The following is a 25,690-nucleotide window of genomic DNA, read 5'->3' on the forward strand; positions in this document are numbered from 1 at the left end:
CAACAGCAAACAATGCCATGGTTGTCATGGTAATGTATTCTCCCAGATCACCCCTGGACGGTGGACTTATGGTAATCGGGAGGGGGGGGGAGGGGCGGAGAAGACCGTGTCTCGCGGCCGGTCTTATTTCTCCCCTGACTATGAACCCTTCAGTCTATGACCGCTCCTTGAAGAGCGAACACTCCGTTAGCCAGTCCCGGCATTACAGACGCGTCACTAAGCTCACGACTATGGGCGAACAACGTTTCACGGTCCCGACCCTCAACTCTGAACGCTTCAACCCGCTCACCAGTTTCAGCAATGAGGTCCGTCATCAGGCTCTCGACTGATAGCCTAAACGCTCCCAGTCCACTGCCGACAGCCATTCTCAGCATTATCCATCGCCTCACTCTCTATAATCTTATCTCGTATTCTGTCCGCTCGACCGTCTCTCGGTGCGGCATTTTAGTCCTCAGCTGGATCCAGCAGTGCAGGACGCTCACTGCAGTCCTGCCGGCTCGCCGCCCTCTAGCATAATCACAGATTTATCGCTCATAACTCGGCCTGTGTCCTACCACGGCCGGGTCCGGATACCGTGTCCGAGTCCGGATACAGTGTTCAAGAGACCATCGTATCAATCCACTCACATCTGCATCCCGTTCACCGTGACGGGTGGACTGTGCGTGCCGCTGTCGCGCGAGCCCGGCCGCCCGTTCGGCGCGCTCACGCCCGTCTCGGAGCCGCTGTTTGCGTAGGTGGCGCTCGCGTCGCTCACACCGTTCTCATAGAGGACGCTGCCGTGGTGGAGCCCGTTGGCATAGGTAGCGTCTCGGTTGGCGTACGTGTTGTCCGGCGCCGGCGGCTCCGATGTGAAGCTGTCCGGTCCCGAGGAGAAGCTGTCGTCCGCCTCGTTGTAAATGGGCTCCTCGTTGGGACGCGAGGGCAGCGGTCGCGTCTGGATGCCCTCGCCGGGCCGCACGTCGGCCGGTACCGCGTAGACGGCCATCCCTGGCAGGGTGGTGATGGGCACCTGGCGCTCCTCCAGCGAGTGGTTGTTGGACGAGTTCTTCTCCGCCTGCTTACGTCTGGGGAACAGAAAGAAGATGGCAATGTGAAGTGTGGTGCCATGTTCAAGCATAGGGAAGTGACGCAATGATGGCATAAATGTCCATGAAAAGACCAACAACACTGATCGATTGAGCTCTGCAGTTCTCTCGGGCATATCTGCCTTTACTGCTTTGGAAATGTCAAGACCTTACGGAACACTTGAAAAGGGTTTTCCAGATTTGTCCCTCGTGGAGTCCAACCTTACCTTCTAAGCCAGAAGACGGCCACCAGCACTGCCGCCACCAGGAATATCACGACAGCGGAGCCGGTCCAGGCGCCGGTGATGTGGCGCGCCTGCTGGTCCCTCTGCTCGGCAGAGCCGGCCGCGCCCGCCGCGCTGCTGACGTCACTGGAGTCGCTGACGTCACCGGAGTCACCAGCAGGCCCGCCCGGCTCGGCGGCGACAGGCACTGTCTCCGTGGAGTCCAGTTGTGGGGTGCGAGCTAGGAACACGAGCGGGCAGCGTGAGCAGGATGCTGATTCGACGACGGTAGTGGTGGAAAGTTTCCTTGATTTAACAATGGAAAAGGAAAAATATCAACGCTATACCTTTGCAGCCAGCCTAAATAGGCATGGAACAAAACAGGGCCCTGTATGCTCCTCAAAACAATGGGTGCGAAAACCCGTTGCTTAGCCAATTCCGCTAGACTCAGGCTGGTGCCAATTACATTGTATATCGCTCCAAATTATCAGGGATAAAAACACAGCATTTCAGCTGTCCGTCTGACTCTGGAATGTCATTTCCACTTTCCAACGTGTCGATCTTACCATAACACTGCCATCTTCTCCTTCCCTCCCTTCCGCCCGACCCTTCTTTCATTTATCTCTTCCTCCCAACTTTCACACTCTCAAACTCTCAGTACCTACCTCTGTATGCGACTTTTTATACAACGCTTCCCCTGGCTTACTTCTATCAACCCCGTAGACCCTCCCACCCATCTGCTCCCTACCTCCCAGACAGAGACCCCAATTCTCGTTACCTTCCTACCGCTTTACTGACCACTGCCTACCATTTTCCCTAGTCTCCCGTGTACATCACTGTACTGTGTACTGACTAATGAGCCACTCACGGACACAAACGGTGCTCATGCCGGATAACTCCCAGTACTTCCCACCTTCCCGTTTCGCTCTTCTGACCACCCCGTCCCCCAATGATTGCTGAGTGCTAATAAACTCACGAACACAGACGGTGCTCATGCCGGACCAGGTGCCGTCCCTCGTGCAGCGCCGCCGGAACGGTCCTCTCCTCCGGTGGGTGGGGAAGCAGTGGTGCTCCACCAGCGTGTCGTACTCGGTGCTCTCGTTCAGACTGTACACACGGCCGTTCTCGAGGGTAGGTAGTGGCGCGCAGTCCACAACTGGGAGACAGGGGAGGGTTACCGTACAGCCATCAACGGGGGAGGGGAGGGTTAGTTCACTTTATTGTCAGTACCCACAAAAAGGGGCGGTTCACACAGTCTGCATACAACTATCGGGTTGAGACTAGAGAGGGAGAGGCTAGGCTAGGTTATTTCGCTGCCGATACATTTAACATGGGGCAGGGACTGACGATACGTTATACAATCCACCATTGCCGCACGGGACAAGTAGGGGTGTGGGTTAGCGGCTACCGCACAGTTGGTGTTAAAATCCGGCGGGCCGCGGGGAGGAAAACGCCTGATGGGTATGCTGTACCGCACAACGGCGTGTACTTACTGCGGCGTCCATAGATGTCGCTAGTGGTAGCGCCTGAAGGTAGACTGTGCCGCATGGCACGCTTACATTTTCATTTGCTCGCAGTTGATGGCGTGAATGATGAAGCGTTTTACCTTTGACTATTCCTCAAAACTAAGAACTCAAAGAGCACAAAAACTGATGGAACGACCAGACCAACTAATGTTAGACTCATGCATGTTAGATGGTCCTAAGACGGAGTGCAAATGCAAAATAATTATTATTTGGTTGCCGTACTTTCGACATGCGCCCCGTCAGACACCGTTGACTACATAGCATGTGTACTGCATGCCGGACAGCTAAGCGCACACTGACATGAGGATATGCCAGCACCTACTTCCCACCACCCAGATCCTCTCTCGTCTGTGATTTCCCGCCGACATCTCACCCTGGCATCGCGGAGGTGCGCCGCTCCATCCGCCGGTGGCCAGACAGGTGCGGGACGCAGCGCCGACCAGCCGGTGGCCGGGCACGCAGCTGTAGGTGGCCAGGTCGCCCACCCGCTGACCCGAGGTCGACACGGAGAGGGTCTCCTCGGGCCGCTCCGGGGTGCCGCAGTCCACCTCTGGACGGAGGGAGAGACAGACGGTAGTCAGACCCGGTGCAGCTATGGACCGAAATCAGGTGATACAAATCGAATAGTCACCATAAAACAAGCTTGAAATAGCTACGATCATTGCGGCTATAATTGTGCTCGGATGGATGGTAGTGCAGTCATTACGAAAGCCAACACTTTCATGTATTTTGGATTTAGGAAAGATCAACTTATGATAGATAGGCCTTCACAATTTACATGCATGTAATCGCCCACTTCAATTACAGCTAAGGATGCATTTAAGACCGTCAACATCACAACTCCGTGAAGTATTCCACATCGCCGTCGCCTCCTACCTTCACAGGTGGGCAGCTCGCCGCCCCAGGCTCCCTCTCCCTCGCAGACACGCTGTCCGTCTCCAACCAGCTGGTATTTATCCGGACACGAGTACTCCGCCACAGCCCCGTAGAAGGTGGCGCGCGACGGCAGGCTGACGTTGCCGATGACCGGTGGCGGCGGTGGACCGCAGTCGACGAACTCACAGGAGGGGGGCAGGCCCGACCAGCCGCCCGTGTTCAGACAGGTACGCTCCGCGGCACCGGTCACCTGAGGTCAGGGAGGGGGCGCAGGCGTCAGAGGGGGAGAGGGGTGGGGTCAGAGGGGACTGGAGACTGGGGGACTATATCAGAACGGCAGGTGGGCCGAATATAGACACCCTGAAATACAACATGATAGTACTTAAGACGGCATTGATATACGCCAAGCCTCCCAGATTTATAGACCGTCGCCATGTATTGCTCAGGTTGTATTTCACTGGTTCGAGCTGGACATCGCAGTGACTTTGCCCGACCTCCGAACGTTTTCACCCACTGACCTTGTATCCCTGTTTGCACGAGTAGGTGACCTTGGCGCCGACTCTGAACGTCTCCCTGAAGCGCTGGTTGAGCAGAATCTGCTTCACCTTCTGTCTGCGGCTGTCGTTGCCCGTCACCGTGGTCAGCGAGTGGCTGGCGGTGGGCAGAGAGGGAAGGAAAGGTCACCAAATGATTTCTGCAGTTTGAACATAATGCCCAGCCCGCTTAACATTCTGACTTTCGGGAACTCAACAATCCGTTTTAAACTCTCGTTATGATGCACAATCCCAGGTATTCATCACGCCCTCTAGCTTTTTATCTGGATGGTTGTCACCGATTATCACCGTTTATATAACTGTTAATTGTTTGCAATGGTTTACTTTCGCTCAGCCCTGACTGGTCTGGATCATCATCAACCTCAATGCGCCTCCCCTGAATCTACCCACCTGACCCCCTTACGACTCTGCTCGCGGCGTTCTCACCTGGGTTTTTCGGGCTGCTCGCACCGGATCTGCTCACAGGTGGGCGCGTAGCCCGACCAGGTGCCGTCTGCCTGACAGACGCGAATCGGCTCCCCGACCAGCTGGTAGTTTCGGCTGCACGAGTACTGCAGCTCGGAGCCGAGAGAGGTGCCGCCGCTGAGGTACTGCACGTCGCCGTGCAGCAGCGCAAACGGTCGGCTGCAGTCCACGACTGTGGAAGAGAGGGAGGGAGGGACATATTATCAGCGAACGGCTGGCTGCAGTCCATATCTACGAGAGGAAGGAGGATAGGAGGGACGGACCTATCATCAGCAAACGGGCGGCATAAGTCCACAGCTGTGTGAGCGAGGGAGGGATGGAAGGGGCGTCACGGGCGGATGGAGGAAGGGTCATGGACGGCACAGTTATATATTTTATCACTCTTTTTCCCGCTCCCGTTCTTCATACGCCAGTGCCTACTGCCTATCACTGTGATGTTATACTTACAGCGGCAGGTGGGCGGCTGTCCGCTCCAGGTGCCGTCCAGTCGACACTCCCTGACCGCCTCGCCCTCCAGCAGAAAGCCGTCGTCGCAGTGGTATTCGACCGAGCTGTTCACGTGGAACCCGTAGCCGGTAACGTAGCTGTCAGCAGGCACCTCGGGCTCGCCGCAGTCGATCACTGGCCGGACAAGGCACAGGTCAGGTCAGGGGAAAGATCAGTCAGAAAAAATCGTCCATAAGATTCAATAAGAGTGAAGACTCATTGAGCCGAAAGAAATCAGAGTATACGGCAAACAACACATTTAAATGTGGCGTCTTTGTGTAAATTACCTAGCGATTAACTGCGCCGAAAACACGAAGGCCATTCGGTGCAGCCCACCAGTCTACACAGCTTAACATATCCCAGCCGAAACTGTCCCTCTCAACACACTCACGGCTGCACTGGGTTGGCTCGCCACTCCACGTCCCGTCGCTGAGGCAGCTCCTGCTCCTCGAGCCGATCATGGTGTACCCCTCTGGGCAGCTGAACGTGGCCACATCACCCAGCAGAGTGCCGCCGTTCAGGGTGCGCGTGCCGTGCGCCGGCTCCGGCGGCTGGCCGCAGTCGATAAGGCGGCACACGGGTGGCGGCGTCTCCCACGTGCCACCGAGTTGACAGCGGGTCACCGTGTCACCGAGCAACTGGTGGCCCGGGTCACAGGAGAACAGCGCCTCGGTGCCGGCCGTCAGGTTACCGCGCACCGTCACGGAGCCGTGCTCGGGCGCCGCCGGCTCCGGGCACACGGCGACTGAGGGCGGAGGGCAGGAGGGAGGAGACTGGTTAACTGAGTCGGGGAAAGCAAACGCATTTATCCGTTCCCTGGCTAATCGGATATATCCGTTTAGGCTGAATGACTCATGTAAACGGGGTAAGTGTCATAATTCTACATTCTAACGCTACAATACTTTCATACGAGAGCAGTACATTATTAACGTTTTAAAAATAGTTCGTCAAAATGCATTCAATACAAGACACGTCCTCCACCAAGCTGTCATCAGCCCTGTCCCATTACCCCATCCATACAACCACCTCTCAGTACTTACAGAGGCACTTGGCCGGCTCGCCGGTCCACTTGCCGCCGTCGCCACACGTTCTCAGTGGGTCTCCGAGCAGTGCGTGCTCTTCCTTACAGGTGAACCGGGCGCGAGCACCGAACGTGGTGCGGTCGTCCAGCATAGACAGCTTGCCGTCCTCAGGGGCGGTTAGTGGGCCGCAGTCGACGACTGGGGAGGGGGAGAGGGTTCAGAGACGCGGTCAGCGGACGGGTTCAACAGCGAGGTAAACGGCCAAACATTGTTCGAATCACAACGGCGAAACATGTTTTATTGCATCGAAATATTTGCAAGATGAGGTGGAAGCCTGACGAAAATGGTGGAAGTAGCGCGATTTTAATGACATTCTCCTCAAGATACGATCGGTCTCGCTGTACACAGCACACCATTATGAGGCCACTACCCTCCCCCGTTTTCATCAGCATGCTGCCCAGCTCACAGCGGCAGGATGGCGCCCGGCCCGACCACTGTCCGTCCTCCTTGCAGGTGCGCAGCTCGTCGCCGATCGGCTGCCAGCCCTCGGGGCACCGGTACTCGATGGTCTGGTTCACTGAGAAGTCCGTGCCGACCACCGTGGTGTTCTCCTGACGGTCCGGACTGCCGCACAGCTGAGGCCCTGTGAGGGATGGGAAGTCAGAGGACGGGAGGTCAGAGTCAGGGCAGATCAGAGGCAGACTAGGCAGTCAAATATCTGAGGTACTGTAACACCACCACCAGCCCGAGGGCTCGAAACGTCGCCCAGATTTGATCAGAGGCGTCACAAGAGCTGTCACATACCTAAACTGTCATGTCAGATCAGGTCTGAAGCACGAAAGATCAGTTGGACTGTCAAATATAGGCATAAACTTTAAGCAAAACCTCGGAGAAGGAAGAGGTCAGGCCATGAGGTGAGATGTCACTCACTGTATTCGCAGATCCAGTGCAGGTAGTCGATCTTGCAGGTGAAGTCGTTCCAGAGCCAGTCACGGCCGCCGTCCAGCACCACGCAGTTCTGTTCGCCCACGTAGCTGTTGGGCTGGTCCTGGCCCCAGCGGGGCTTCACCACCGGGTCGCCTGGAAGAGAAAGGGACGGTCGAGGTCACTGGGGACTTCGCAAAACTAAATATCGCAAAAGCTTCATGGCATTATCCTCTCTCTCTCTCTCTCTCTCTCTCTCTCTCTCTCTCTCTCTCTCTCTCTCTCTCTCTCTCTCTCTCTCTCTCTCTCTCTCTCTCTCTCTCTCTCTCTCTCTCTCTCTCTCTCTCTCCCTCTCTCTCTCCCTCCCTCCCTCCCTCCCTCCCTCCCTCCCTCTCTTCTCTCTCTCTCCCTATCTCTCTCGCTCCCTTTTGCTTGCTCGCTCTCTCGCCCCTCTCTCTCCATGTCCTATCTCTTATCTTCTACTCCCTTATCTCATTTTCATCAACATGCTATTGTGGTTCATCCTTCCCCATACGTCAGACCTCCGGCTCTCGCTAAGTGCTATCCAACGGCTTTCATGTCTCATGGAGTAGAAGGAAACGTTCCGTTACCAGAGGCGCCCAAGGTCAACCACTTTTTGGCCCGTCCCGGCTAAAAACAACCTGCATAATCGTCTTCTGTTATTATCACCTTTCATAGACCAATGTATGTCGTATACAGAGGCCTGTGGACCATGAAAATAAAATACGTTTTTCCTTTCTATTATTTTGTCCGGATGATTGCCGCTTACTTTCTACTTCATAACAGTGCATATCTCCCTCACTACCACTTCACCTTCTCCTTTCTCGACGTTCATCCATTCCTAAATCCCGTTCATCTCTTCCTCTCATGACCCATCTCTCGCTCATCCATCCCTCCCCTTTCGCTCACCAAATGTTCTTGTCCCGTTCATCCCTCTCTCCTCCCGCGCACTCACCGTTTCCCTCTCGCTCACTCCTCTCCCCCTCCCCCGTTCACTCACCGTTCACCCAGTTCCAGGCCTGGGTGTCGGGCACCTTCTGCACCCCGATCCAAAGCAGCTTGGTGGTCAGCTGGTCTGCAGTTCGCTCCAGCTGGTTTACCAGGAACTTAAACGCCGGGTCGGGCAGGGTGTGCACCAGGTCGCCGCTGTTGCGCTGGCAGTACTGGCGAGCCTCGCGGTAGTTGGTGCCCTCGGTGAGGTGCAGCTCGTAGCAGATCTGGTTGTACAGACTGAGACGCTCCAGAGGAACACTCGGCGCACACTGCTCCTTCGCGAACTCTGCCGGGGTCGAGAGGGTGGAGCGGTAAGGTGGGCACATCGAGAAAGGATATTCTGCGAGAAAAGTCTTCTGGGTTCACCGATTGACCACAACCTTCCATACGTATCTATTATTTCCACGATTGTGGAAGATCTTAACTTCACGGGACTGAATAAAGTTTGTCGACATAGCTGCAACTTTAATTAATGTTTATGCCAAGTAACTATCGTAATGATCCATTGGATCTTACTAGACCGGACTCGGACAGGGGCTGGCAGAAGCGAATTTAATGTCTTTCAGAAACGAGCTTTTACATCAGACGTAATTTTTCGCCAAAGCATTGGTGCACCTAACTATGTGGGAGAGGTATGTGCGATGACAGAAACTTCACCGTAAAATGGGGTCGGCAGACGGGTCTGCTCCAGTCGCCTTTGTTCGCCAATTCAGGAAAACGAAGCCAAAGACGACACGGGGTGCAGCGCAGCAAACGGACAATGGACGTCACTTGCACGGGGCTCACTGAATGGCTTAAAAACGACTTGCGGTGTCGGTGATATGATTTTGTCTTCTTCTGATCGGAATAATATATTTGCGATGGAATATTTGAACTCCCACGAGGCAGCCAGGTGTCCTGAGAGCACCTTCGGGTGAAAGGACCTTTGACCTCCAGCAGCTACATGTGGACATAACCTTGAGCCACTCTCGAGTCTCAAATATGTTTCCCATCGGCTAAGCGCTATTTACGACCGTTTACTCTGTGAGAATCAACAAGCACCGAACTTTAAAAAATACTCCGGTTGCAGAGATCTTACACGGCTTTGAAGGGCTGACGGGGACAGTTGCGAAATGGATTGGTGTCACTGAGCTCAGGGGTCAGCTGAAAACGCACGTTTTCCTCATTTCCAACGCTCGCAGGTATGCAGTGTCTACTGTCTACGGTGCCATGTAACAGTGAAATACCGTATGAGAGCGCTTCGCTTCCCATATGTGGTTCAATTATTCTGATTTATTAGGCAAATGTGAAACGTTAAGCAAATAGGTAGAATATCTAATAAAATAATAATATGTAACAACTTCAGTTTATTCTCGATAGGTTAGAAGATACCAGTTCATTCGTGTTCCACCGCGTCTCTCAATTGTGAACGGTATGTAGTCATAATCGGTTTCCTCAGCTGGTCTGGGCCTGGGGATCATATTAGGAAGGGTTATAATTCTTATAATTCTTGCTGTGGTTATAATCAATTAACCATACTTTTCGGCTATTTAACGTGGTGTAGTCAACAGCGATACCATTCATGTAGGTATCGCTAATGGAAAGGAGTGGAAACTGGCGTTTACTGGTTGGGAATGGGATAAGGATAAGGTGCAGTTTTGTTCCCAGGTGACAATATTCCAAGTTAGTCACGAAATGCATGTGGCGGTGCTAAGCCAGACACAGAGTAGCTCAGATTTGAAGGTCAATAACGTAAAAAATAAGCCGTGTCTGGTTCTCGCTGGCCGTTGCAACGAACCGGTGGAAACGGGAGAGCCTGACGCCAAGCTAACATCACATGTCGATGTCAGCACCTGTGCGCGGTCCAGGCACAATTTTCACACAACCTTGGATAAAACTGACAGCGACAGCGTGTGAGTAGAAGTGCGTACGCTTACCTACCTAGTTAGAAAGGGAACGAACTATATATAGCATAACTCATGCATAAATTATAAGTTGTTACCCATTTATGAAACGAGTCAGATACTTCTGTTAAACACGATAGGCAAAAGTTGAAATACACAAAACCGAAATATGCACGTTTAAAGGCCGTTTTCCGTCAGATTCTGACCATTGAATACGACCGCTCAATTGTTTGCGACTATTCCCGGCCTCTTCTCTGAAATGGTACCTACCATTAAATTTAAACATCAATCAGAGCCAAATTATAATGAAAGCAAATCTTCCGTTGGATAAACGTCTCGTAAAAAGCTGAACAGGAAAGCTCATGCAAACTGATGACTGCTACATATAAACAATAAAAAGGCGACATCGAGAAGTATCGATCATGCACTGCAGAACGGCGCGAATGCTCGTGTTTACGCGGCCCGCGGTGAATGCCCGCCCGCCGTCCGGGGGTGTCGGTAATTGTTCCCGGTAGCGGACCGGCGACTGACCTTGTGCGGTGAACACCTCCACTTCGCAGACGGAGAGCACGCCCACCACGCCCACCATCTGGACGTAGACGTAGCGGCCGGTCACGGGCCGCGCGCACACAAAGTCGTGATCCTGACCCTCGGGCAGCGCGCCCGGGAGCCACGAGCACAGTCGGTTCTGCTGAGGGTCGTCGCTGGTACCGACCCGTACCTCGACACCCTGCATCGGCTGCTGACCTGCGGGTCACAGAGGGCAGAGGTCATACACAGAGGTCAGCTCAGAGGCCAGGAGTCACATATGAACCCTGTATCGGCTGCTGGCCTGCGGGTCACATAGGGCAGAGGTCATCCACAGAGGTCACATATGAACCCCCTGCATCGGCTGCTGACCTGCGGGTCACAGAGGGCAGAGGTTATACAGATACACAGAGGTCAGCTCAGAGGTCAGGAGTCACATATGAACCCTGTATCGGCTGCTGACCTGCGGTCACAGAGGGCAGAGGTCACGCATAGAGGACAGATCAAAGGTCAGGGGTCACACGGAGGTCAGATCAGAGCTAGGGATTCACACAGAGGTCAGAGGGCACATATGCAGCCTGCATCGGCTGTTGACCTGCGGGTCACAGCGGTCAAATCAGAGGTCAAACGAGGACCAGCACCCAAAGCCTCAGCACATCGACTTATGTGGGCCAACACTGACTGGTCACTTGAAGCTACGAAAAATTGCGAGTCATCGGAGTCGCATCTGCAACAAGCCATGGAAACGATGCATAAATAACTGAATTTAGCTGTTGAGCTGTTTCCTACCGTTGCTGTTGAAACAGCTAGGTTTCGCTCGTCCTATTTACGGCATGCAGCACGAACCGCTGTCAGGCTATTATGAGCTCTCTCCACCCCTCCAGTTGAGCGGCCCCGCACTCCGGTTTCACTACTCACTACTAGGGCGTGGCCCGACCGAATGGTCCGACCTTTAAACGCGGTATCTCGGACCGAAAAATGTCCGACACGCGTGCAGTCACGCTGATCGCCGGGACTACAATGGTCAGACACGCACGGGCCCGGCGGCGCTGCTTGTCACAGGGCGAAATTATATCAGCCAGTGTTTGGTTTATGAAATCTTAGCCAAAGAGCAGTAAGCACCACAGAAACCGTTTCCGATTTTTTACCGAGGCACCATTTCGAGGTAAACGTAAAGGTTTAAAAAGGCGAATGTTGGCTGAGAGCAGGTAAATTCAATCGCATGCTGATTTGTTCTTTCCCAAAAAAAAAACTTCAGAAACTCATATTTTTGCATGGACTTTTTAAGTATAAATATCAAATAAAACAATTAAATCAGTGATTCGATGTACCGCGACCACATCGGGCAGCATCCAATGCGCCGTTCATTTCCTTTCACACATGCTAAGGATCCCTCTTTCTCCCTCTCCACCTCTGCCTTCCATTTCATCATTCCCTCTCTCATCCTCTCTCCCTTTCCCTCCCTCTCAGTCTCCCCTCTCCCCTCTCCCTCCACTCTCCCTCTCTCCCTCCCTCGTCGAACGTACCGCAGCAGCCTCTGGTGGTGACGCGCACCATCTGCACCGGGTAGCTGTCCAGCAGGTCGACCCGCCACCAGGGTGACGTCTCGTTCAGCGTCTCCGTGCACCGGCCGCCGTCGTGCAGTGAGCTGCTGTCTCCGTCGTTACCGTTGGAGGCCGGGCCGCTGCGCGCCGACGACGATTGCGACGCGGGCTTGCCCTGCGCCACGTTCGTCACTGAGGACAGAGGTCAGGGTTTCAGGGGTTTCAGGGCTTTGGGCTATGAAAGCAGAGGAGAGGCGCAGTTTTGTGGCGGCTCGTGGCCAGCCATGCGCGGCCGATGATGCGCCGAGCGGTTACGGCAATACCGCAGTAATTTGGGGTTCGTGCTGGTGGGTTTCATTGTGATTAATGGGGAGATGTGTGGTATTTGTCGGCGCGAGGCTATTTGTGGCCAAAACGGTTGGCTCACACCGGGTAAAGAAGGTGATAATTGTGGCACGAATAGCGATTGAGACGGCGATTACCTCGGATTTGTGCGTCATTACGCGAGTTGCGAGCGATTTCAGACTGTGCCATATGGTCATGGTTGTAGGTGCGACAAAGTTTACAGCGCAATGTGAAACCGATAAGCCAACGAGCCAAATTCTGAAAACGTGTGTTTGGACTTCTGTGGGATTGTGTTTTGGTGTTAGACAGATGTTACAAGCAAAAATGCTATGAGGTGCTGCGAGATCGACCACCTATTGCCACTGCTTACTTGGGTGAAGACAAACATAATACAAAAAGAACGGGGATATGAACACAGAGAGTACGAGATAAGGACCGAATGCGAGACAGAAAAATATAAACATTCACAAATCACAACAGCTGCACCCGGATGAACGATTTGTGGAGTGAGGAGCCCATCCCTTTGTAAACCTAGCGACCCTGGCGTTATGTCATGCATGACCCCCGAGGTCATGTGGCGCCTACAATGGGCCCGGTATATGTCACGCATATCGCGGCCATCCCACGGACACCCATCCTCGCCACGGACCAGCGGCGACAGAGCGACTCACATATACCCTGGCGACTTACCGCAAGCGGGTGGCTTTCCAGTCCAGGCGTCATCTGGGCCACACAGCCGGCTCTTCTCCCTGCCGCCGCGGGGCACACAAGGTCACTGGGGTCACACACAGACACCAAACACGCGCGCGCAGCCGCTCGTGTGGAACGACAAAGGTCACACAGGAGTGGGGAGAACATCAATGTTGACTGGCAATTAGACATGGTGAGGTAGCACAAATGATGCCAACCGCTGTTAACCGTTTACAGACAACAGTCACGGTGAAACGTAAAAGTGAATGCAGTCGAACGATGCAGTCGAACGAAAGCATTTATCTAAATTACGCGTAAACAAATCTTGCAGGCTTGCATACCTATCAGGTGCCAATACTCTAGTGCCAATTAACACCTTGACGTCATTAATCAGATGTAAACGGTCTGAACCTTTCCAGCGTAGTGTCCCGCCTTTGTATCAGGCTGACAGTCGGGGCCTCTGACCTCTCCATCCCGTCCCTCGAGTCTCAGCCCGCCCTCTGCCCTCGCAGAGGTCGTTACCAGAGCCTAACCGCCCAGATACGCGGGCCATCCTCCAAGGCCAGGTGCTCTTGGAACCCTGGCATGAACCAAGGTCAGAAAGAGCTATAGAACTGGCCAAATCTAGCGAAAAGGCATGAGTGGTGCGACAGAAACCAAATGGCCAATAATGCCATAGCAAAATGCCAAGTGGCAACGAGCGTGAGGCCATACTTGGTTATGTACTAAACAAAACAATCTTAAACATACACCTGCTATACCTAACATTTGTAAAGGACAGGCAGCGTGTTTCACTTTCTTGGGAATTAGAAGTGTTGGATAAGGTTAAAGGTATTGTTTATTTGGAATAAAAAGGGCATCCTGAACATGTACTCGAATGACATGCAGCATTTGCATAAACCACTAGCTTAAACTAGCATTACTCATGCCAACGAAAATCCTCATTCCGTTCATGCTATACCTAAGTGATCGCGTTTGCGTGGCTCGCGGCCTGAGTACCCGGACAGCTGTAAATACATAGGCCGAGGTGGTACTCGGTAACGGGACTCTGTGCTGGTATTTTCCGCCTATTCAATCGACCTGTCAGGGGCCCGCGCAGGCGAGGATGACGGCAATGTTCCGGAACGGGTAATCAGACATCGGACAATGCTGACGGGCCGCTGACCGGACGAAATATTGGGTGAAACGCACCGTCAGTGCACGATCGGCACTGAGACCTCGTTATCAGATAACGGATCGCGCGCGCACGCCCAATTTAAATTGTTTTCGAGCCGGTTGAGTTGCGGAAATGAAAAATGCCTGTAGGTACTGAAGTCGTCACTGCTTGCGGTTGAACTTGGTAAGTGATTTTGCTCAGCCGAAAGTAAAAAAAAAAAAGTCTTCGAATGAGAACGTTTTGTTTCATGCCATGGATGGACTTCTGAGTTTTTCCGTCTTGAGTAGATGCTTCAATCGAAGTAAAGGGAACATTTAACAAAGATATGATACAGACGAAAAATTCTGAATTGCTTTTGTAGAGAAGAGCTGAGTTAATTAGCTCATTTAAAGTAAAATATTGTATCAAAACTAGGGGTAAAACTTTAACAACAAAAAAAACGTGTTATAAATTCACACTATTACGATTTACGAACTCATGAATCTGAAATTCATGCAAACATCATCAGATCAACCACCGCAATAATTAACATTTAAGAGGCTTTTAACGGCTTCTTAAACAGCATTTATAACAGCGCATTTGCGGTTTACCGTAATTAAGACACGCCTTCATAAACAGACACACAACTGTCACAATTATCCTCTGTAAGAGGACGGCGCCGCCCGTTCCTGGCGCCGAGGTGATACCCGGATGATCTCTGACTTCCTGCCGGTCCGAGGGCGACGCTCTGCGGACCTCGGACTCCCCCCCCCCCAAGGTCACAGTATGTCCGTCATAGGGCGGGGCCCACCCGGGGGCTGGCACAGCGGCGCCGCCCCGTACTGGCATTCTGCGCACAGGAAAGGGTGGATAGAGCGGGGCTAGAGTCCGGCCGTGCTCTTTTAAACGGATCACATAGGAAAAAGAGATATGTGTGCAGGGATAGTAATGGGGTAATCTGGGCAGAACCAATAAGCCCTATCTAGCTAGCGTCATGTTGAGCCGAGCATTATTTTGAGTGAGGAGTGCAAAACGTTTAGAATGCCATGCAAGTTAGCCTCGACCTTCTGGCAATTTATTTATCCGGTTTTAGACAAGGGCCTGGGTTACATCCTGCGGCGGTCTATGCATAATGCCTGAGAATGACTTCGGTAGCGTCACTCATGGTACAGTCAGCAAAAGCAGTGGCCGTCTCTTTTGTTTTCTACTGCTCGACGCATTTCTATCGTCTCTTCCAATGAAATTGCCGACAACTAATTCTGTTTCTGTCCGTCCGTCCGTCCGTCCGTCCGTCCGTCCGTCCGTCTGTCTGTCTGTCTGTCTGTCTGTCTGTCTGTCTGTCTGTCTGTCTGTCTGTCTGTCTTTCTGTCTGTCTGTCTGTCTGTCTGTCTGTCTGTCTGTCTGCCTGGCCGGCCCGGCACGGCGTCAGGTGACAATAGCTGACTGTGCCCCCCGTCGCTGACCCGGGGAGACGTTCTAGGGAGGGAGGTGGTGTGGGGGAGGGACGCTGACGGATCGAGTTTCCCAGACTCGGCACGAACCGAGCGGTCGTGACTTCCCAGACTTTCCCGGCCATCACGGGCCTGCCCTTCAGACCTTCCGGAGACGTGGCGACGATGACGAGTCATGGTCGGTTAGGGCCCGGCCCTGACGGTGAACCTATCTGTGTAAAAGGCGGCGCTAATGCTGGAATTTGACAATTGTAGAACTCATGTTGGTGTGGCCCGCTTTCCAGATCCCTTTCATTTTCCGCTGTTGCATTTAACTACGCATAGCATGTCCGTCGTCAATAAATGTATCGTCAGGTATGTGTGGGTTTTATATGGTACCTAGCCTAAAGGCCGGATAGTTTTGTTTTGTTTTTTTTTTGTCCCAACGATACCGCACATTGCCACCGTTACAGAAGCTAGCGGACAGTGGCGTCATCACACGACCCACAGCGACTTACCCGAGCCGGACGAAGCCGGGGTCGCAGCTGTAGGTGGCTACGGTGCCCTCCGACAGCTGCTCGGAGCTGTAGCTGACGCGACTGTTGAGCTTCACCGCCGGCGACGGACATAGTCCTGTCGACAGAAACAGACAAACGTCACCATTAAACACAGCCCCGTAAACAGAAGCGGAACATGCAAAACAGCCCTGCAATCGAGTCACTCAGCGTGAAATATGTAGGTATGCCTTCCAGAATGCCACTAACACGTATGACAATGGTCTGTAGTGTTCCAATCTTTTATCGCTTTTTAATGTTTTTTTTTCTGGCACTGATCGCGTGTCAAAGATCATCCCCTCCCACAGTGACTTTATGTGTCTATGTGTCACAGGACTATGTGACCCAACTGCCAGGGAAAGCCCGGCGATACGCCCGGTCACGTGCTCTACGGATGGGGAGCACAGGCGGGATTGCAAAGCCTGTGAACCCCTCACCTGCGTGACCTGAAATGTGACCTCAAAGATGATCTCATGCTTCTATAGGAGAGAGAGTCTGTATGAATGAGTCTTTGGTATGAATGCAGAGCGTTCTCACCATTCGCCTCTGGCACTCTCGGTCACAGGCACGATCCGTTTATGTTTTGTCTTAGGGCTACTTATTTTTTTTTTTTGTAAAATAGTTAATGTTTAAGGTTTTTCGGAGTTACATATTTAAGAGGATACGTGCAAACATGTATCCAGATATTTCGGTAAATAACTCAAAAGAACCCTTAAACATTAATTACGTAGGGGAGAGTGGGGAAAGATGCCCAGGGTTTGACTATGTCATATATTATTTAAAAATGACGATCGGAAAGCCAAAACTTGGAGTTTCAACGGAAGCCGACATCATTTTTCTCCAAAAATATCACACTTTCGTGCCTGAAATATGATAACTTTTTTTGCTATCAAGCATTTTCCTGAAGAAGTGAAAGGGGGCATCTTACCCCACAGGGTGGAAAAGACGCCCCCTGGCGCTGGGTAAGATGCCCCCTGCACTAAAAGTGACATAAATAGGCACGTGAATCGCCTGAACGAATCAGTAGTCCCTTCGAGCCTGCAGTAGACACCAAACGTCATCGTAAGGGCCCTCAAAAGTAGTCGTAAGGGGCTTCAGAGGTCATCGTTAGGGCCATCATAGTCCAGCGTGGCCAAACAAGCCTCCGTGGTGGCGTTCAGAGACCACTGTGGGGCCCTTATAGGTCTTCATGATGCTTGAGGGCCCTCGAGCCCATCGTGGGGACCTCAGATGCCAGCGCGGCCCGTGCCAACGTGGGAGCCCTCAAAGGATGTCGTGAGGGGCCATAGAACCAATAATGGGGCCCACAGAGGCCGTCGTGAGGGCTCTCAGAGTCAGATGCCGCCCAAGAAGTCGCTGTGTGGGCCGAGAGACCGGCATGGGGAGCACCCGACCGTACCGGACTCTCAATAGTCCCAGATCGGCTTTTGTCTCTCATCACAAGTATGTAATACATGATTTGACGGGCTGCTTGAAGGACAGCCTACGGATTTAGGGGGGCGTCTTTCCCCATCAGGACAGGGGGCATCTTACCCCAAGGTACCGAAGTAACATTAAATCAGCACAATTTGTTAGCCATAAAACTACACCCTGAAACAAACTGTTTGGGACACAGTACACGCATGTTAATGTATCACGACTATAGCAAGGGACGCAAAAATTATCTACCTTTTTTGATATTTACAATGTTTTGACGCCAAAATATTTTTTGAAAGCAGCAAATAAAAAACATGCAATCACCAGCCAGCCGTTGCCCAACTGAGCTTTGCAAATTTTTGTGCAGTTAACAAGGCAGGCTTCTGCTTTACGCTAAGAACATTAATTTCCAGGTTCGATTCTTTGTTTCCCCGCTAGAGGGGGTGGGGCGTCTTTCCCACCCTGGGCATCTTACCCCACTCTCCCCTATCCTGAGGAAAAGTTTTTCATAATGACACTCAAGTCATATCTCAAGGAATAGTTCTCGAAAAATAAGACATCCCGGGAAAATAATTTTTCTGACTGACTTATATGTCATTTTATGCATGGTCGTTGGTGATCACTTTATAAACAAACTGATAAGTAAATAAGATAAGACAAAGACACACAATTCCTTCCTAAAAGATTGTCTTTTTGTGCGAGATGTATAATCACAGACTAGTGACTAGACTGTCCGTCATTATGTAATTGGCGTACCTCAACTTCGCACTTAGTCGGAAAATAACAGTTAGTCCACCTGGTAGACAAATAGTGGTAATTCATGAGCATACTCCAGATGAATGAGGACGAAACAAAACAATGAGCTGCAATCAGGGTGCAGTGATAATGACTGCAGAACGATACTTATATGGAAGCACTTGGACACATTGACCCAAATTGGTCCGGAAACGTTTTGCGCTCTTATACTGGAGCTAAACAGCCAGGCGGGCCTGACAGGTGGTTCCGATTACCGTTTACGGCAAATTAGATAAAGAACAATTATTATGAACTGGAGTTACGTCTTTGATCGTATAGGTCGAAGAGAAACCAGTCTTTCGCGTTTTAAATTCTAGAGTTGAATTATATGACATTAAATAAGTTTTTAAAGGAAAATATGCATAGGGACCAAGTTTGCTTTGCTGGGTCACGGTATCACAAAATGGCTTAGCTGAGCCACTGCATCATCATTCACCCGTCACACAATATTGAATCGTTTGACTGCCGTTTGCTGGACAAAACACGATATTCATATACAGCACTCCAATTGGAAACATTGAACGGCTCACTTGGTTCTCGGAAGCCTTTGCATTTTAAAATGAGACGCTTGTTGAAAATTGCTCATTAGAATTTATTCTTATAAGTGTTCTTTGAACCTGTTGTTCTTGATACTTGTTGAATTAGAATAAGAATTTATTCTTATTCTAATTCAACACACTTATAAGTGTTCTGCTCCTCATTCCCGGCTTAACCACCTATAGGACCAGGCCGGCGCGAGCAGACAGGCTCGGGCTCTCATGGAATGAGTCGACGGCAATCGGTAGTTATAACGCCGTGTCCGCACAAACCAAGGCTAAATGCATTTCTGACTGATAGGTATTGCATTGTGTACGCAGCGGAGCAGAACAGGAAGTATTTTAACCGCAGTAAATAGTCGCGGTAACTCAGCATGGTGACCCAGCCAAGCATTAAATGCCGGGTATGTCAAGCAATCATACACAGAGATCCACTTAGGAGCTGGCCTTGACGGGCTGGTCGCCAGGTACCGAGTCATGTGGTCCGGTGACGTCATTTAGCGCAGTCGCTATTTAGTCCGTCCGCCGCCATCACCCGTCCAAGGTTACGGACCGTACACGGACGCCAGCTGCCGCCCCGTCTCAGAGAAACGCCGATTGTGCTGATTCGCTCGACCGTCTCCTATTCAGATGAGTTCGGCGGCTGGAACTGGAAGAGTATTGCCGAAATTGTCCCTATAGCTCGCATACATTCTAAAACTGCATCACATAGCATGCAATGCAGCCGATGCAAAAAATATAAAATTCATTGCGCCTCCAAGCGCCGTCCATGATTAGTGATAGTCCCGCTTCTGTCCGTCGCCGCCTGCCGCTCAGTCCGATGCTGTGCCGCAGTGCACCATCCGCCGTCGGTGTTAGTGACTGCTGAGATGTTGCAGTCTCTGGCGGCGGCCGCCTGACAACTAACGGACGGAGCCAGTCACGGGACCGGACCCGGCCGGGGCGGGGGCGGGGGCGGCGAGGGCCCCACTCTCTCCTGGGGTCGGACCGTCGCCAGATCGGGCTCCCGGACCCCGCCGACGCATATCACAGAGCTACCGACAGGCATCGCCAGATCGGGCGGCTGGCGATCGGGGAGAAAGCCGATAGCTGATTAATTACTCAGAACTTACAGACAGCTTTCATCAGTAGCACATAACTACACCTTTTTAGGCGCAATTTCAAAAAGTTAAAGACCAAATTCAAAAAGTTTACATTCAAAATGCACGTGAACGTTTTGAATTTGGTCTTTAACTTTTTGAAATTGCGCCTAAAATGCTGTAGATGCAATCAAATGGGTTTGTCTCATCGCACTGACAGTTAAACTAAAGAGCGACTGATGCTGCCAGATGATAGTCATTATATGCATATGTATGTTATGCAGAAAATATACGCTTTGCATGATGCACACATATTGTTGTAACTTACAGGTACGAGTACTTCAAACAATGAAGACCTATTTAATAGCATTGCTCCGTGAGGCCCATGGTCTATATTTTCTCCGCTCATATCCCTGCCTCCTTCGCCTTCTTATAGGTATATTTTTCCACCTCAATGAATACCATGGTCAATGCCGTTATGCAGCATTGTGTGCTTTGTAACTGCATCGACAGAGACCTTGATCCAGCATGACACGGCGACCTGGCATCTTTAGACCCGTTATAAAAAGACAGCGAAAAAGTTTGCTTCGGCCCCGTGCCATGTCTTCAAATCCGGGCTCACCATTACCGGACCGGTGTGACTGCTTTTCCTTCCACGGTCGTTCGGGAGCCCTGTGCAGGTGTTGTCGCTGTGCCGCCCGTGCCCTGCCGTCCACAGGAGCCCGTCTCCGTCCCACCCACCCTCCCTCTCCAGCGCCGTGGCCCACAGCTCGGCGACCGGTTTGGGAGAGCTGTGGTACACGATTCCGGCGGATTTTTACTGAGATGCCGACTGAAGGGAGGGTGCTGCTCGGGGGAGGCCGCGGTGGGACCGCCAGCCCAGCTGGTCGGCCGTATAACACGGTCCGTTGTGGTCAGAGAACGGTGTCTGACAGGGGAGCGACAACCACTGAGAGAGGACCAGTCACGGAGCGAAGGTCAGCGCCGACCGTCTACTGATAAAGAGGCGACAGAGCAATGTCCCAACGTTTCAAATGGTCGGATATCGAATAGAGAAGAACAGACTAACATTTAAATGTGGCTGGAATTTCTTAACTTTGCCGAATAACTATTTTTAACGAGCAATGTATAATTTCGACACCAATTGTTGACATTGGATCAGTTCATGTCCAATATCCTTGAAGCGGGGTTACGTCGCTCTTGGGCATCCATCCCGAACATTCCCGCTAAACTCTGCCCTCAAACACTCCTTTCCTGTCATTCTGTCGTTCCAGTGCAGGCACAATGGCGGCCGAGCGGCATGGCGGTCGGCGCAAATGAAGCCCGGAGCCAAGGTCGGTAGGGCTACAACATGCCACGTGGCGGATGTGAGGAACAATTGAGAGCGCTGTTAGCCGGTGTCGGGGCGTTCTTTTTGGCACTGCGAGCCGGGTCGGCTGGGGGGAGGGGGGGGGGGGCTCGGGTACCGATCTGGGAGGGGGCGCTCGCGTTTGCGGTCAATCCTCCCTCACAGTGAGCGGACAGAACCGGTTCCGGTCGTCAGATCGCTCAACTCTGAGAACGGTTCTCACGGACCGAAGTCAACGTGGGCTGTTTGTTAGGACAGACTGAAATGCTCATGGCTGAGAGAAACGTTTGACTCATCGCCTGGGCTTCATTGCCGCACCTTGATACGCGATTGGACATGGATCATGACATCGCCGATGATGCCTGGATTATACCTAGTTTGGGATCTTCATCACTGAAACATGTTGGCATCATGATGGATAATGCAAGCCGGGTCCTTACTGATGAAAGTGCAGCGTTTATACGCTCCTGTAGCTAAGATACATGATAAAGTCTTCAAGACCGAGAAAGTCTGGGCTCTCACGACCGGGAGGCGAGAACAGTCAAGCCAGCGAGAGAGCAGAAAGCGCGGAGATGAATTCGCGAATCCCCTGCCTCATTTTGTCCGGCCGCGCCCTTGCCCCGCGGCAGGCGCGCCTGGGAGCGCCTCTGCGGCCGGCCGGCGAGTCGGCGCCCCAGGGCGGGTCAGCTGGCGCCGGCCCGTCTGATCGGCCGCCCACCGCCAGTGGCCCGGGAGTCGCCGCCCCGGAGCGGGCGCGCGGCGGCCGTGACACGGCAGAGGTGGAGGACATCTGCGGTCTGGTGATCCGCGCGGTGAAGGATCGTCTACCCGGACTCGACATACGTGAAGAGGACATAGATCGGGCGCATAGGCTGCCCGGTCCCAACCACCGCGTGATCGTCAGATTCGTCCAGTCCGGACAGAACAGCGTCCGGGACCAACTGATGACCCGGAGACTGGAGCTGCGACACCACAACGACCTCTTCATAAACGAGAGCCTGACCGCCCAGAAAAGCACCATCTACCGCTCTCTCTTGGACGCGAAGAGGGCCAAGAAGTTGTATACCGTCTTTACCAGGTGGGGGCATGTTTATTTTAAAGCCGAGAAGTTCGGCACGAGTACACGCGTAGAGGACACTGGTAAACTGCGGGAACTCGGGTTCGCGATTAAGGAGTAGGTTATGCTATCTCTGAACCTCCTCAGTGTTAAGCACTCGAGCAGTAGCCTAGTTGTAGCAGTGTGGTCAACGTTCTTAGTTAATTCAACATTATTTGCATTCTGTTGTATTAGGTTGTCCATTACGTGTCTTACTGTGTTTTCCTTCGATGCCTCTCGTGTCACGATCCCGTTACGAGCATTGTGTGAAATGATACCATTTTATGTTACCCTTTTGTGTTCCTGTTTTTCTCTCGGTTGCTCATGTGGGTACTGTATGATTTTTATGCGCGTTTTTGTCCTTTCTTTTGTCTTTTTTCATCCTTTGTTTTTCTTTCCCATTTACTTGGCCGCCCTGAGGCAACAATCGCCTATGCGTGTATACGTACGCGTGTGTGTGTGTACTGTGTACAGTACAGAATCCTCGCCTCAGACGGAAGCACTTGCCGCGCGCTCCACAAATGGCAAATCTGGGCAACTTGCGTGTGCCGTTCTTTGTGACAGGTGCCGTTGTGAAGATGACAGATGCAGTTTTGTGAAGTCTGATTGTGAGCGCGCCTATATAATGTAAAATATACATGAAAAAAAGAGAACAGTCAAGCGTCCTTCGGGCCTCGTCTGGAAAAAATAAGGTGGGCCTCTCCTGATCTGGAGGGGAGTGAATGGTATCCAATGCTTAGAGAGAGCATAAGCCACTGCCGTTCTCATGGTTTCGGGAGATACGAAACGGACACGACTTTCATGACCCTCGAAGGTAGCGTGGTCATGGCCGTTCTGCAGCTCCTGAGTGGGCTGGCAGATCTGTATCTGGGCGGCCATCCACCGCGCCCCACGCCCCGCTGGGATAGTCCGCTGTGCACGGTGTGTCTCCCACGCGGGCGGGCAGGGCCGGCTCTGACTCAGTGCTCCTGTCCTGCAGGCGGGTCCGGCACCGCCCTGCCGCTGCTCTGGCGTGGGACGGCGCTGGACGGGCGCCGCACCACTCCACTCTCACTGGCGCCTGCAGCCGCCGAGCCGCCGCGCCGCCGGCACCTCGCAGTTTTCCCCATTCAGCCGGCAGTGGGCCACTTGGCCAGGCCGCCGGCGCTCCGAGTGGCGAGCCGGGGAACATGCAGCACGCGCTGCGTTAGAAATGTGACCCTGGGTCGGGTACCGGCAAAAACGCCTCGCTACCCGGGCATCGTCGTAAACAGGCGGCCGTGGGAATTGATGGTCATTACTGTGAAATTCGCCTTGTTACTGCTGGTGACTGAAGCTCTTTTGTTGTCCTTCCGCGCTGGGAAAAGTGACAAAACTTATTAACAATGAAACTTCAGACGAGCACATCATGTCTGTCGATTGACCAAATTTAGTTTCCTTGTAGGTAGGTACCTACTAAAAAGTGATGGAAAGTTTGTCTAATTACCGACTATCTTTGGTAGCCAATTATGGTGCTAACTATAAATAGAAAATTTTATATTTTATGAATGGATAGACATTTCTTTATATCGGTACGACTTTAACGAGTGCATCATAATGGCTATATGGTAAATATGCAGCGGGCCAGTGACGGGAGGGACAAGTAGTAAAAGTGCGGTATTCAACAGCCGGGCGCGCCACCGGAACACTTTTTGTGCCTCGGCGAAACTTTCCAAGTCAGACTTCCACCCCCGGCGCGCGACACGGGGTAGGGTCGACAAACAGGCGCTGATGAATGGCGGAGCGTTACCCCACATCCTGCACCCCTCTGTCGGGCCGGCGGGCGCGCCCACTCTCAGCTGACGGGCCGGGTCAGAGGGCGGGGTACTGAACGGACCGGGAGGGGGAGAGAAGCTCACCTTGAACCAGCTCTGCGAGCGACAGCAGCAGCGGGAGAGCGGCGCAGAGCACCGGCACCGGCCCGGCGGTCCGGCCCGGCCGCCGCCCCGACATCACCGAGACCGTCAGACGACAACGGCCGACGTCACCATCACACGCCGTCACCGGCCGTCACGGGACGTCACGGGAGTCCCCCGTCCGGCCGGCGGGTCACAGACAGCCGCTCCGTCCGCTCCTCAGAACCAGCACGTGTACTGCCAACACCACCACTGTACGGTTCCCCTCCGCCGCCGGCGTCACGGCCCGGCCCGGATCCTTTCCGCACTGCCGCCCCGATCTCAGGATGATCCCACGAGTGGACCAAGGCCAGCGGCGCACGCTGGTCCCCTGGGATGCCCCAAAGCGGATCCCGCAGGCGGACCCACGGGCTCAGCCGACACTCGTGTCCGGATTCACGGGGATTCGGCGGCAGCCCCGATCCGTGACTCCGCAGATCGTGGCGGGTTCGGGACGATCGCTGGTCCCCGGTCCCTGCACCGCTGGTATGATCGTCACACCGGCGTTATACACGGATCGTCACGGGTCACCACCGGTGTCTGGGAGCGTCACGGCTGTCACGATCGAGCGTCACACCCGGTCACGACCGGCTGCCGTCACGGCGCGGCTTCACGTCACGTTTCTCCCGGCGGCAGTGCGGACCGTCGCGGCGGTGCCCTCCGAACTCCGTACGGCCGCGCGTCGACCTCTCTCCCTTTCACCGGCCGGCCAGCGACTGGTCGACGAGCCGACCGACCGGCCCGGCGCGCCGCGTCAGTGACGTCACTACACTCGGAGTGTGACGTCACAAACGGCACTGGAAATGTAAAAACTGACCGTGTTGCTAGTTGCTACCAACATGCTGGAACTCATATTCTCTCAGGCCACTAAACGTACATATCCGAAGGTTGGGACTTTTCAATTATTAATTAAGACAATCACTATTCTTTAGAATTGTATATGGATATCCACCTATTAGTCCCTGAGCTGGGTTATAGAGCCACAGGTAGGCCCTGAGAGCCTATGTCGTTATCTGGCTTACAGGTCGATCTTCGGGGACTGGAGTCGGAGCAAACTTCTGAGACTCAGACAAGCTGACCTCTGAGCCTGAGGCCCACACCTTCTTCAACGTTCACAAGCCGGTCTTACGAGGGCTGCCCATAAAAATCGCCCGGGAAATAACGGTCTCTGAGAGCACCACACAACCCTCTGACTGAAGACCCTGAGCGGACCTCTGAATCCTCCCCCCCCCCACATACACAC

General features: G+C 52.9%; 1 protein-coding gene and 1 long non-coding RNA gene across 2 annotated transcripts; one reads left to right on the forward strand and one right to left on the reverse strand.

Moving 5' to 3' along the window:
• LOC122383381 (CUB and sushi domain-containing protein 1-like) lies at nt 1-25,172 on the reverse strand. Its single transcript, XM_043369727.1, has 18 exons — nt 24,412-25,172; nt 16,229-16,343; nt 13,146-13,204; nt 12,093-12,302; nt 10,570-10,785; nt 8,163-8,441; nt 7,148-7,297; nt 6,684-6,860; nt 6,236-6,415; nt 5,587-5,940; nt 5,157-5,330; nt 4,671-4,881; nt 4,209-4,341; nt 3,691-3,940; nt 3,188-3,364; nt 2,265-2,444; nt 1,292-1,529; nt 1-1,064 (listed from the first exon to the last, which is right to left on the reverse strand). Exons 1-18 carry the CDS (start codon nt 24,503-24,505, stop codon nt 623-625), a joined length of 3,639 nt encoding a protein of 1,212 aa, XP_043225662.1. The 5' UTR covers nt 24,506-25,172; the 3' UTR covers nt 1-622.
• On the forward strand, nt 22,167-23,814 carry LOC122383396. Its single transcript, XR_006256832.1, has 2 exons — nt 22,167-23,226; nt 23,514-23,814. It is a non-coding gene; the product is annotated as an uncharacterized LOC122383396 (long non-coding RNA).
• Nucleotides 25,173-25,690: the final 518 nt, after the last annotated feature.

Source organism: Amphibalanus amphitrite, unplaced genomic scaffold (genome assembly GCF_019059575.1).
Source record: "Amphibalanus amphitrite isolate SeventyFive unplaced genomic scaffold, NRLGWU_Aamphi_draft 000012F_arrow, whole genome shotgun sequence".
In the NCBI taxonomy this organism is placed as follows: domain Eukaryota; kingdom Metazoa; phylum Arthropoda; class Thecostraca; order Balanomorpha; family Balanidae; genus Amphibalanus; species Amphibalanus amphitrite.